Source organism: Diabrotica virgifera, chromosome 3 (assembly GCF_917563875.1).
Source record: "Diabrotica virgifera virgifera chromosome 3, PGI_DIABVI_V3a".
Classification (NCBI taxonomy): domain Eukaryota; kingdom Metazoa; phylum Arthropoda; class Insecta; order Coleoptera; family Chrysomelidae; genus Diabrotica; species Diabrotica virgifera.
In genome coordinates, this window is record NC_065445.1 from 256,924,741 (window position 1) to 256,938,865 (window position 14,125).

At 34.4% G+C, this 14,125-nt stretch overlaps 1 protein-coding gene across 1 annotated transcript in view; it reads right to left on the minus strand.

Moving 5' to 3' along the window:
- LOC126882403 (Krueppel homolog 1-like) overlaps positions 1–13,656 on the minus strand; it is a 31,006-nt gene extending 17,350 nt beyond the window's left edge. The window contains exon 1 of the mRNA XM_050647338.1: positions 13,369–13,656. Within this exon, the coding sequence (XP_050503295.1) occupies positions 13,369–13,441 (73 nt within the window). The 5' untranslated portion in view covers positions 13,442–13,656. The remainder of the gene's footprint in view (positions 1–13,368) is intronic.
- Between the last annotated feature and the right edge of the window lie 469 nt (positions 13,657–14,125).

Below are 14,125 nucleotides of genomic sequence, written 5' to 3' on the forward strand. Positions count from 1 at the left end.
TGCACTTCTATTGGTGGCCAGGTTTTCATATCTCTTATATTTATGTCTCTCTTTTCACCTATGTCCTATATCATGGAATTGGTCGATCCATGTCTTCTTTGGCCTTCCGATTTTTCTTTTGTTTCCCATTTTGGCTTCATTTACCTTTTGCTCAATTCGCTCTCCTATCTACGTAAAAGGTTGTTACACGTATTCAAATTTGTAATTTTCGATTGCTACCTTCTTTTCCCATATTTATTTGTTACTTTTATATATTAGGTTTCATCGTTTACTAATGCTCGCAACTATTTTGTCCTCTTTGTACAGATTTTATACCGGCCATTTTCTAAACTCATATTTGTATTTGCCAGACCTCAGCTCCATAAATTGCGATGCTTTCGATCATTGTATCTTGTCTAATTTTTGTGTTCCTCAGCACTCAATTTAGTCGTTTTGTTTATATTCCTCATTCAACTTTTTGATCATATAACATAGTCCATGTGGTGAGGCCGCTCCCGTCTGGAAAAATTTCTGATTCGGTTTCTTTGTGGATTCCTATTCAAAAATGTCCCCTTTAAACAAATCTGAAAAGTGCCGGGCGGAATTTTTGGGCAGAAATTGTTTAAACAATTTTTTTAAACAAATACAAAAGATCACGTTTTTTTGTTCAGAAACGTATATTTTTGAGTTTTGTGGGTCATTCTGAACAAGAAAGGTCTCTTATAAATTTTCTCAGAAATTGATAGATTTCGAGTTATAGGCGATTTAAAATCCGAAAAATGCGAAAATACGTATTTTCGAGGCTTAAAAACTCATATTTAAATTAGAATTTTTGAGGTTGCCTGATACTTAGATTGAAGACTGAATATTCAGCTTCAAGATTCTGAAGAGTGATCGCGTCCAACTTTAATTTATACTGTTGTTTTTTAATTATTAAATATGTCTGTTTATCCGATTTTTTTGACGGTGCGGCGCGCTCCATTTCAAAAATCTCCTATTTTCCCCTGAAAAATATTTTTTCTAGATTCTTTGGGACATTCTAAATAAAATAAGGTTCTTGACATTTTTCTCAAAAGTTAATAGTTTTAAAGTTATAAGCAATTTAAAATCCGAAAATGCGTTTTTTTGTCATTTTTCGGATTTTAAATCGCTTATAACTTAAAAACTATTAACTTTTGAGAAAATGGCAAAAAACTTATTTTATTTAGAATATCACAAAGAATCTAGAAAAAATATTTTTGGGGGGAAAATAGGAGATTGTTAAAATGGAGCGCGCCGCACCGGCAAAAAAAATCGGATAAACACGCATATTTAACAATTAAAAAACAACTGTATAAATTAAAGTTAGACTCGATCAGTCTTCAGAATCTTGAAGCTAAATGTTCAGTCTTCAATCTAAGTATCTGTCAACCTCAAAAATACTAATTTAAATATCAGTTTTTAACCCTCGAAAATGCGTATTGTCGCATTTTTCAGATTTTAAATCGCCTATAACTCCAAAACTATCACTTTCTGAGAAAAAATACAAGATACCTTTCTTGTTTAGATTGACCCAAAAAATCTAAAAATATATGTTCCAGAGCAAAAAAACATGATCTTTTGTATTTGTTTAAAAAAATTGTTTAAGCAATTTCTGCCCAAAAATTCCGCCCGGCACCCTTCAGATTTGTTTAAAGGGGACATTTTTTAATATGAATCCACAAAGAAACCGAATCAGAAATTTTTTTCAGACGGGAGCGGTCTCACCACATGGACTAACAAATATTTAAATATTTTTTAATACTTTTTTAAATATTTTAATACTTGTTTATTGACCACGTTAATAAATAAATTAATTAAATAGAATATTTTAGCCGCAGTGACGTCTTTAAAAACCCAAATTCATTTTTATTGCGTCGTTTTTTTTATTAATGAGTTCCACTTTTTTTATTGTAGACGTGTCTGAAAGATATTCATCTATGCGTGGCCCCCTTTTGCCAACGTTGCATAAGCTAATGTCTGAATCCTTTCTTATTTTTTAATTAATTTATAGACTACAACGTTCTCATTCAACGATAGACGAATTTTTCATTTACTTCATTCAGTACTGTCAGACACCAAAACATAAATAAATCAATTTCAATGGTTGGGACACATAGGCGTAACCAGGGGGTTTGGGGGTTATAACCCCCCATTTAGATGTACTTTGAGCTATATACGCTTAACACCATTACTATTCCATACCCCCCAGAGACCATCAAGTAGTTGGAAGTTGTAACCCCCCCCTTAGGATCATCCTAGTTATACCTCTGTTGGGACATATGCATGAAAAGTTACTGAAAAGAGTGGTAAAGCCTAAAAGAATAAACAAAAGAACAAAATGTAGTTATTTGTTCTTTTTTATAACCATGTCTAATAATACCTCTTTCGATTTGATTTTTTTTTGTCGTCAGGCATACATAAGAGGAAACAGTAGCGATCAACAGGTAGCGAAAACGCGTTCCAAGATTGCGGCTGTAATTCTGAATATTTTTTCGAGATATTTGGCACACGTATTCGTAATATAATAAAGAATGGCGGTACGGAGCCCAATTTGAAAAATATATTAATATGTGGAAATTACTCTGTAATTAAATACAATATTTAAAAAACGAGCCTGTACCGCCATTAAGAAGAACAAAAAAATACACTTTCTTCAAATAAACTTTTTTATCCGATGCCTAGATTTTGTGTCATTTTGGAACTACTAATGAAATAAAAAATTTTAGTAGTTCCAAAATGATACAAAATTTAGGCAACGGATAAAAAAGTTTATTTGAAGAAAGTGTATTTTTTTGTTCTTCTTAATGGCAGTACAGGCTCGTTTTTTTAATATTGTATTTAATTACAGAGTAATTTCCACATATTAATATATTTCTCAAATTGGGCTCTGTACCGCCATTCTTTATTATATTACGAATACGTGTGCCAAATATCTCGAAAAAATATTCAAAATTACAGCCGCAATCTTGGAACGCGTTTTTGCTACCTGTTGATCGCTACTGTTTACTCTTAAGTCAAATAATAGAAAAACTATAGTATATTTGGAGGAAACTCCACCATCAGAAGAAGAATTCACCATCAAGAATTGACTCTTAATGACCAAAGCTAAGAATGGATGAAATAAATGAATGAAACAGCACATTCTTTTTGCCTTTTTGCAGAAAATTGGTTTGAAAATATTGTACTAAATAATTGACTCTTAATGACCAAAGCTAAGAATGGATGAAATAAATGAATGAAACAGCACATTCTTTTTGCCTTTTTGCAGAAAATTGGTTTGAAAATATTGTACTAAATATGTGGACTAGTTTTTATCTATTTCTTCTTCTTCTACGGCACTACAGCCCAAATTGAGCCTTGGCCTCCTTTATTTTTTGCCTCCACCCTTGCCTGTCTGTGGCTGCTCTTCTCCATACACGGACTCCTAAAAGGGCTTGTGCGTCGCTGTTTACTGTGTCTTCCCAGCGCTTTCGTGGCTTCCCAACCGGTCTCTTTCCTTGCATTCTAGCATTCAGTGCTCGTTTTGGTAGCCTATCCTCTCCCATTCTTATCACATGTCCGGCCCATTGCAATCTTTGTAATCTAATGAAGTCTGACAGGGGCGTTTCCTTATAAAGTTGATAAAGCTCGTTGTTGTATCGACTTCTGAAGATTCCGTTTTCCCTCACAGGTCCTAGTATTCTCCTAAGTACTTTCCTTTCGAATGTGTCGAGTTTGTTTTTGGATGTTTCTTTCAGCACCCAGACTTCACTGCCATAACATGTTATTGGTCGAATTAAGGTTTTATAGATTCTCATCTTTGTATTTCGGTGGACACTTTTTGACCGAAATATATGGGAGAGGGCAAAATAAGCTCTGTTTGCCTGCGTTATTCTCTTCCTTATTTCTCCATCTTCTGATCCGTCGGCATATATTTCTACTCCCAGGTATGTAAACTTTTCAACCGTTTCAATGTCATCTTCATGTATAATGTTTTCTGGGACTATATTTCTTCTCGTCTGAGTCATTATTTTTGTTTTTTCTGTGTTAATTTCCAGACCTAGCATTTTTGTTTGTGTTTTTAACTCTGCATATGTTTCCTGTGCTCCTGTTGATGTTCTACTCATAATATTAATATCATCAGCATAAGCGGCCAGTTGAACCGTTCGGTTGATCAGTAGATTTCCTCGTCCAGTTTGCATTTGCCTAACCGCATACTCCAGTGCCAGGTTAAACAATGTTGGGGCCAGCCCATCTCCCTGTTTTAGTCCCTGCGAAATGTTAAAAAAGTCTGTCCGGTGGTTTTGTATTCGTACACATGCCTGAGTTTCATCCATTGTGGCTTTAATGAGTCTTATTAACTTGTGTGGTATTTTATCTATTTATCTAGTTGTTATTTCAACTTTTTCGAAGTAGTAATGCACCATTTTCTTCTTATCAAACCCAGACAGAAACGGTCAACCTCTAGCACAGAAACATAGGCGTAACCAGGGGGGTTTTGGGGGTTATAACCCCCCCCCATTGGGATGGACTTTGAGCTGTATACGCTTAACGCCATATCCCTCAGAGACCTTCCAGTAGTTGTAACCCCCCCTTAGGATCATCCTGGTTACGCCTATGCACAGAAAGAAGACATAAAATTCATGGGAATGTATTTGTATCGTAGGCTCACATAAAAAAAACACATATTTACCAAGCAAAAACAGCTGGGCCTTAAACTCAGCCAACTATAATAGTTAATTTGACATACATATAAAGTTATTCTAAAACGTATTTGGAGTTATGGAATTCAATTATCGGGAACAGCAGCTAGATCGAGTATCGACATTCTTGAAAGATTCCAATCGAAAGTCCTCCGAATGACATCTAATTCTCCATGGTTAGTTCCAAACAAGACTATCGCATGAAACCTCAAAATGACAACTATCAACGAAGAAGTCACCAAACTCCGCCAACATGAATAGAGACTAACAGACCAAATCAATAATCTAGCTCAAAATTTCCATACAACCAATCGAACGAAGGCTCAAAGTCGAAAGCTCAAAGATACTGAGAAAAGTATAAGGCCCGATGCAAGAGGAAGACGGCACATGGAGAATTAGACAAAACGACGAAATAATGAATTAAATGAAGGGTACGATATTGTAAGTTTTGTGGAAAAAAACTGTCATGGCTGGGACATGTCCAAGATACCAAAACAACAAAGGAAATATTACAATGGAAGTCGATAGGAAGACGAAAAAAATGAAGGCTCAAAACGAGATGGTTGGATGACGTGGAAGACAACCTGAAAACTATGAATGTAAGACACTGGGGGACAAAGGCACAAGAGAGTTCTGAATAGAAGGACATAACCAGACAGTCAAAGACCCATGTACGGTTATCATTCTAAAAGAAGAAGTCGCAGAAGCTCAATAGAAATTGGAAACAGAAGCCCAACCAAACGGTAAAAGTGCCGGCGCTAGGGTATAAGGCGCCCTGAGGCAAAACTAGCTAAGGCGCCCTTCGGTTTAATTAGGTACCTATATTTAGATATTTTATCTTCTGGCAATGGCACAAAATGTGATTGATGTAAATATCTTAAAAAAATTATTTTCCTTATTTGAATTGTTACAAAATTATCCATAGGATTTTGAAAATGAATGTTCGCCACTCACTACCCTTACTGGAGCCGTGAATACAATTATTCAATTGCATTGCAAAATTTGAAAAAGATAATTTATTTGAGATTATTAATTTTAAAAATTTTAATGGATTTACTGGTATTGTCGTATTTGTACGTGTACTAAAAATATCTGTATATCAATATTTCCTCGAAAAGTTCTATGGAGTTAACACCTTTGTTGTCACCATGTGTCAAACTTATTTGTAAATTGTCAGTGTTTTCTTAAATCTTTGTTATTTATCTCAAACAGATTGTATAAAAACCTAAAGCTACGTATTAAAGTGATTTTATAAAAAGTCAAAACGTTCGTTTAAGGAGCATAAAGGAGTATCTATAATAGTATAAAAAACAAAAAACTAGGGTATAAAAACATTCTCTTCGGCCGTTTTAGGTTCTTCATCTGGTTGTTCATAAAGAAAATTGACGTTTTTGTAACAACTGTCGAACTTCTAATATATATTTGAATTCTGTTTCTCCATATACTAATTTTCACTTAATTGTTTTGCAACCTCCAAAAATTTGTTTTAATTTTTATCGTGTCGATATTCAGAAACACAATTTAAATTCTCGGTAGATTTCATAAGTAACGAACTATTTATATTTTTCTCTTATGCTGGATTTTGGCTGTTTTTGTGTTTTGTGTACCACCGAAATAACGATATGTACCACATATTGAGAACCCCAGTCCTAACATATCCATTAATTCATTTTGTGTATCTTTACTTAACCCGGCACCTGCCACGTGGGGTGCTACTAGCACCCCATAATACATTTTGATTAAATATTTGGTATTTCAAGTTTGGTAACCGTGCTGTGCGTCATAGTAGCTTTCTATAATATTATATAGCATGGATGTGTTTGGGTTTGAAGTGGTTACTTAGTGTCATTCTGAACCTGTAGCTCTAAAGTCGAATTGGGGTGTCATCATCTGGCAGTTTAAGTTTTAATTTTTTTTTGTATTATTATATAAACAGGTCAAATTTACATTTTTTTATTGCAATAACTGATTTACATTAATAATATAGACTCTATACTCAATAAATCTTGATTTTTTTAGATATTTTAATTCACTTCATTTATTGTGGCTTGGTACTTGCTAATTTGATTATAACACCTTTTTAATTTATTTTTTAACTTTTATTATAATTAGTAGCTAATAAGTTAATAAAACATGTTTTTTATATTCTTTTGTTAGTTATTATTTATTATTTACACTTTATTTTGTTCATAAACAAGTAGATCACAGAAAATTTTTAAGGGGTGCTGTGAGCACCCCACGTGGCAGTTGATGTCTTGCAAAGCCACGTGGCAGGTGCCGGGTTAAGTAGTGGGTTCTGTGTTTTTTGTAAGTACCTATTACATAATTAGTAATTAGTATCATAATCGTGTTTATTTTACTACAAATCATTCATTTACGCTCCAAACGCTTAATAAAACAACTTAAAAGAAATTTGAACAAAATAAACAAAGCATTCCTAATAAGTGCAAAGTGGTTTGATTTTTGAAATATAATATCTTGACTAATAAATTATAATTATTACCACATGTAGGAAATGGATGCGTTGTATATTTTTGTATATTTTAGGTGTCTGAGATGTGAAAACAACAAACACAGATTAGCGAATTATGACTGGAATTTAAAACACATTTAAAAAATTAATTTTTCTATGATTTTGTGTAACACCAGCAGAAAAAGACGCTTATTTTGGCGCCCCCCAAACAGGGGCGCCCGCCTGCAGTGCATCCCTTGCAGGCCCGGTATCGCCGGCCCTGGGTAAAGAATATACGTGACACTGTTCCAGTTCCAAAGAATACACAAGAATGGGCAATTTTCTACAAAACATTTGTTAAATATATTAGGATGTTAAATAAAAAATGAAAAAGAAGCACATACATAGTAATAAACTGAAATCGGAGAGACAATGACCGAGAAGTTTTCTTGGAAGTAACGACAGATTCAGCTTGCGCACTGACCTTTTTGTTGTTCTTCAATATCAAGGAGAAAGTAGACACAAAGTGCTCTTTACACAGAGAAAAACAGTGAAAGTTGGCAGAAGTGGCACACGCGGCAGCCAACTTACCGCAAAATTACGAATAAAATTCAACGAGGCTCATTCAAACCGATGATTGATGTTCTCTATGCAATTTCATGCAATTTTGCTATTAGCCAATAATAAAAATTGCGGTTTTGTACAGATTCCAGAGAATTGGCTAAGGTCATGCGCTGATTTCTAATTTCGTCCACCGCAAATTGCTCAGAAAACTAAAAATATACTTTACTTCATTGCAGCTTACATATTATTGACATTTTATGATTGTTTACAATGTACGAGATACTTTATTTTTATCGTTTGTAAAGATTTCAGTAGGTGCGACGTTGTCATATACAACTTGCCAAATTATACCGAAGTTTTTAACAAAAACATAAATGTTATACAACATTAAACACTAAATAGAGATGAACACTAGGAACAAATGTTTAGCAAAAGTACGAAAATAATATATTAAAATTTCTAGAAAAAACTGATGAAGATAGCTACAAAGACGAAACTACAAGAAAAGAAGCAAAAACAGAAATGAGCTAAAATAGGAATCAATAGAGAAAAGAATAGAAAAAAAACAGAAACTGACCTGGTATGGAAACATAATCAGAATGGATGAAAACAGACTGGTAAAGAAAGTGACAGATGCTTAAATACAAGGAAGAAAGAGAAAGAGTAGACCTTGAAAAGTGGTGGATGAAACAAATTCTGGAACTTGGGACCTAGATAGGGAAAACATGGCAACAGATTAAGGAAATGGCAGAAGACCAGAGGGTGTAGAAGAAATGGCTAAAATATGGATAGATGCCAACAAGATCTCCAACGTTCTAATCAGGGGTACGAAAAGAAAAATCAATGGGTATAAAATAAAAGATGCAAATGGAACATTTGACAAAATAAAGAAATGGTGAACAAATATTACAGTATTTATCACGTAGAAGTAAATAGAAGCACATTTACTAATTTCTTCTAAAGAATTGGAAATAAAGTTTCTAGAAAAAACTGAAGAACATTTTAGCTGGAAAGACGACGCTGGACAAGGAAAGAAACGAAAACATTAGAAACGAGCTAAAACAGGAACCAATAGAGAAAATAATAGAAAAAATAAATCTGAGCTGGTACCTATGGACAAGAACAGACTAGTAAAGATAGTGACAGAGGCCAATATACAAGAAAGAAGAAGAAAGAGTGGACCTAGAAAGGGGTGGATGGAAAAAATCCGGGAAATCGGGGCCAAGAGGGTGAAATCATGGAAACAGATGAAGGAAATGGGAGAAGATCGGAAGGTATTGAAGAAATGGCCAAAAGATGGATAGCTGTCAACAAGATCTCCGACGTTCTTATGCAGTGCGAGAGGAAAAAGAAAAAAAAAATAGGTATAAAATACAGGATGCAATTAAATTTTTTGACATAATAAAAAAATGATAAACAAATAAGTATTTGTCATGTAGAAATAAACAGAAAAGCACATTTACTGATTTCTTTTCAAGATAGAGAAAATAATAAAAAAAAGAAATCTGAGCTGGTACCTCTGGACGAGAACAGACTAGTAAAAATAGTAATAGAGGCCAAAATACAAGGAAGAAGAATGGGTGGACCTAGAAAGGGATGGATGGAACAAATCCGGGAAATCGGGACCAAGAGGGGGAAAACATGGCAACAGATGAAGGAAATGGCAGAAGATCGGAAGGTATGGAAGAAATGGCCAAAGGATGGATAGATGTCAACAAGATCTCCACGTTCTTATGGAGCGCGAGAGGAAAAAGAAAAAAAATAGGTATAAAATACAGGATGCAATTAAATTGTTTGACATAATAAAAAAATGATAAACAAATAAGTATTTGTCATGTAGAAATAAACAGAAAAGTACATTTTTACTGATTTCTTTTCAAGAATTGGGACACTCGGTACAGAAAAACTATCAAGTCACCTAAATAGACCGAAGAGTTCTTAAAATGCTGCCTACGATTTTTAATTATCATGCTTGCATCTAATATTAGAAAAGCCGATAGGACTTAAGCACTTAGGTATCATGTTTATGGAACAAAGGACAATGACCTCCGAAGATATTTACTTCTGTGTATACCTATTTTTGGATTCAACCTAGTTTTCCGAAGATGAGTGCGTATTGTACGGCGGGAGGTAGCAGCTAGATATTTTTTACGTATTTTATTATTTTTGAGTATTTAAATAAAAAGATAAGATGGACGAGAACATTAAAATGATATTTACATATCACTTTTATAATATGAATCGTTAACCTCAATTATCTCTTTCCCAAATATACTTAAGAAATTAAAAGAAAGGTTGTCGGTTAGGAATTGTGACAATAAATCATAATGTATGAACTCGTGGATACTGTATTTTGTTCTGTTGTCGCCATAACGAAAACAAATTTTCCAATTTTCATGGAAATTAATTTTTCTAATGCAAAAGTTCATCCACTTTTTCTGTGTAGCTTTGAAGTAATTCCTGGACCATATAATATGGTCTTCAGTAACTGTTTTGGAGACCTGTATCTCACAAATATTGTGATACCTGGTGTTCCAAAGAAGAACATTCAGTAAAATACTGTTTCGTGAAACGTGTACCTGTCAATTATCACCACTAAAGCAACAAACGGTTGTCAAACCCATAACTACTTAGGGACCGTTTAAGTATTACGTAACGCAAGGTGGGGGGGGGGGGGTGAAAAAATCTTCAAAAATTGCGTTACGCAATAGTTAAACACCCATTAGAGTGCGTTACGCAGGAGGGGAGGGGGGGTCAAAAATCTTCAAAAATCGCGTTACGTAATACTTGAACGCTCCCTTATGCTGTGCTGGTTTGGTGGAACAAATCGCAGCAAAAGGTAAAAACTGAGTTGAAAAAAAAAACAACAAATACTCGTTTATATAGGAATCACTTGTCTAATGAGATCGAGCTCCACTTTGAGGATAATTCTAGACCTTCTCGACGACCTGACAGAGCACCTGGCGATTTTAAGTCTTGAAACCAAAGAAGATTTAAAACTCACACTAAGTATATATTATCATAAAGCAACGTGAGTTAACACAAATAAAGTCCTCAGGAGTAATCCTACAATAATTGAAGAACTGCTAGCAATAGAATTTTGAGCTCCAATTCAGCTAAAATATTTTTTGTCTTAGACAGCTAAGCTAAGGACTGTGAAGTTTAAGCAACAAATAATGATGCTATGGGTTCAAAAGCATAAAGGAATTACCGGTATTGATAATATTCTTGCTGAAGAAAAATCTAGTAGTTCTTTTATAACATTAGAATCATTCTGCAATACCCTAAGAAGCCCCAACATAGAAGATGTCCAGAAAAAGGAGAAGAACTTATGGTAGGCTGCTGTGAAGATATTTCAGTCCAAAGGCAAACAAAAACTACTCCTTAGTACAACTCCTTACTAGGCATTACTCGCCCAAATATTATCTCTGTAAAAGGGAGACAGACGTATATCCTGGCTGGCTAATCTTATGAAATTGACTGATCTAACGTCAAATGATCTACTTCGAGCCGCAGTGAATAGAATAAGATGGGTCAATGTGATCGCTAACATCACAAGAAGATAGAAGACACCTTTTAGAAGAAAATGGATAAAGCAAATGACATACATGTTTGTAACAGGTATATTAGAACCTGATTACATAAGAAACGTAGAGCTTCAAAATGCATAATAACCTTTTTAGGAAGTCTAGATCTGTTATAAACAGATGTAGGATATCCAAGAAAGATCTTTTCACATATTGAAAAAACAATAACGCATAGTTAAAATAAGAAAAACTGAAAATGGCTGTACACAAATATCGATACAAAAATTTGTTGTAGTTAAATTAATTCCTTGGCATGCGTGGTGCATGATCATCAAGTGTGATCTTCAGTAAAAAATCAAGGATTAGAAATATTTACTTCAACGTACTATCAAACTGTTTAGTTCATACTTATTGCTTAATATGTTATATAAAACAAACATCTCTGCAATAAAATATGCGAATTAAATTGGTATATGAGATTAAATGAAAACAACATCAACATAATAAGGGATTTAAAAAAATAATATTCCTGTAAGTAAATGATAAACACATAAATTATCGAAATAAAATGTAACAAAATGTTTCTCTTAACCTTTAAATTTTTGCGAAAATGTTGAAGAGTGCGTTATCTTAAATGTTTACACAATGATTTAACCTAGATCTACACACGAAACACTGAATAATGTTGCAAATATATGGAGTTGTTTACATAGACAACAAGACAGTTAAAGAAAAAATTCTATTAGCACTGTTCACCTATTGACACTGCGAAAATGGTGAAGAGTGCGTTATCACAAGAACTGTTTATACAAAGATTTAACCTAGATCTACACACGAAATACTTAACAATATTGCGAATATATTGTAAGGAGTTGTTTACACAGTCAATAAGCCTGTGAAAAAAAATCCGTTGGCACTGTTCACGTATTGACAGAGGTATACACGAATAACAGAGTATTTAGCAGAATGGAACTGTTAATAGTAGGTGAATACTATAGTATATCATTATACCTAGAAATTGATGTGGTTGGTCAACTGCTGAATATTCCCAATACTGGCCTACAGATGTGAATCTTGGACCCTGACTGAGACAATCGGAAAAAAGAAAGATAGACGCCACTGAAATGTTCTGTTGGAGACGAATGCTACGAATTCCTTGAACCGACCGTGGGACAAATATTTCAATTTTAAGAGAGCTAAAAGTTAGCCAACGATTCTCCAGTAAAGTCCATCTCCAACAATTACAAAACTTTGGACATGTTATGAGAGCAAACACAGAAAACATGGAAAAACTCATTATACAAGGAAAGAAGGAAGGCCGAAGATCACGAGGAAGATCACCAATAAGATGGATGGATCAAATTACAGGAATAAGTAAAAGACCTATGCATGAGTTAAAATAAATGACCAGAAACAGAGATCTTTGGAGACCAACAATACACGACATCACTTCGACCACTATACACTGCCTCCGGGGGGTCAGGATTGAAGAGAGATACCTATCTAGAGTCTAGAAATATAAATATTTGCCTTAAATATATAAAAAAAAAGCAACCAATTTGTTTAACGTATTTTGATAACTAGGGACAGGTTCTGAAAACTGGTACATGAAAAATATTGATAAACAATTGAGAATAAAAATAAATCATTTGAATTTAAAAACCAATATAGACGTACGGAATGATTCCCGCCAAAATACCAAGTTCTACAATGGATGCTTTGTGGATTGTTTCAAAACATAGTGCATCTACAATATCACTTCAGTCTATTTTCAAAAAGCGCCAAAAAGGGCTAGCAATAAATTATTTTGTCAACACTTAAATAAAAACACCGACTAATTAAATATTAACTGAAATTGAATTAAAAGTAAAGAATCAATAGATAATAATAATTGTAAACACAAATAGACACAAAAACAATTTTGTTTTTTGTCTAATAGATGAATAGTCACTAGAATAGATTCTTGTTTGTATTAGAAATGCACTTAGTGTTGAACATATTATATTTGCTGCCTAAAAAATGTACACAATGTTTTATTTAGAACTCTCTGCAAACATATTTTGACTAAGTTGAACAAACTCCAGGTATGTATAAGACCTGACCAGCCCGAATCTTAAACAAAAGAAATTCGTAAACATCTTACCGTATGGTCCGTTGAAACCGCCACCCCCGAACAAGGCCCGCCTTTGGTACATAAACCTTTCCCAAACATTCATAGTGAACACCAATACTAAAAATGCAGCAAGTACGATCGTACTTCCCTATATCTACATAAATTTCAGCCGAGTCGACAACACCGCACGCGTAAAAACAAGCGACACGAGGCGAAAGGTGCATCGAGGCGAAGTACTGCGGAGTTTCAATTCGGCGACCTCGACGACATACGCGAAACACCCATTGAATGTACACGAGCTCTCGGCCGCAGTCACTCGCCTCCACGTGGAGTTCCGCTCGGCGTTTTTTTCAACGATCACCGACCTCGACAACTAACAGAGACGTAGGTCGTGCTTAGGTCGGGCCGCGCGCTCCCCTGCCCCTCCGCGGACGTCTAGCTACCAAGACTCGCTTTAAATTTATTTTCGTTTTGTATTTTTAATTTGGGGATTTATGGATAATGCAACTGCATCAACACTTGCTGATATGCACATTGTTGCTATATGAATAATTTTGTTTTTGAGGAGAATAACAACACCCGGCCGCATAAAAAACGAATGAAAATAAACTGGGCCCAAAACCAGACACAATATGGAGGTATGTTTTTGAATGCAGTCTGAATGCAAAATGTATTAGATGCAAAGTCACTGAAGGACATTTGGGAAATCAATAAACAAAATTAATCTATTTAGCTATTTCTCAATCGTTCGTAGACATCTCGTCTCACCATGACCTGCTCAAAATAC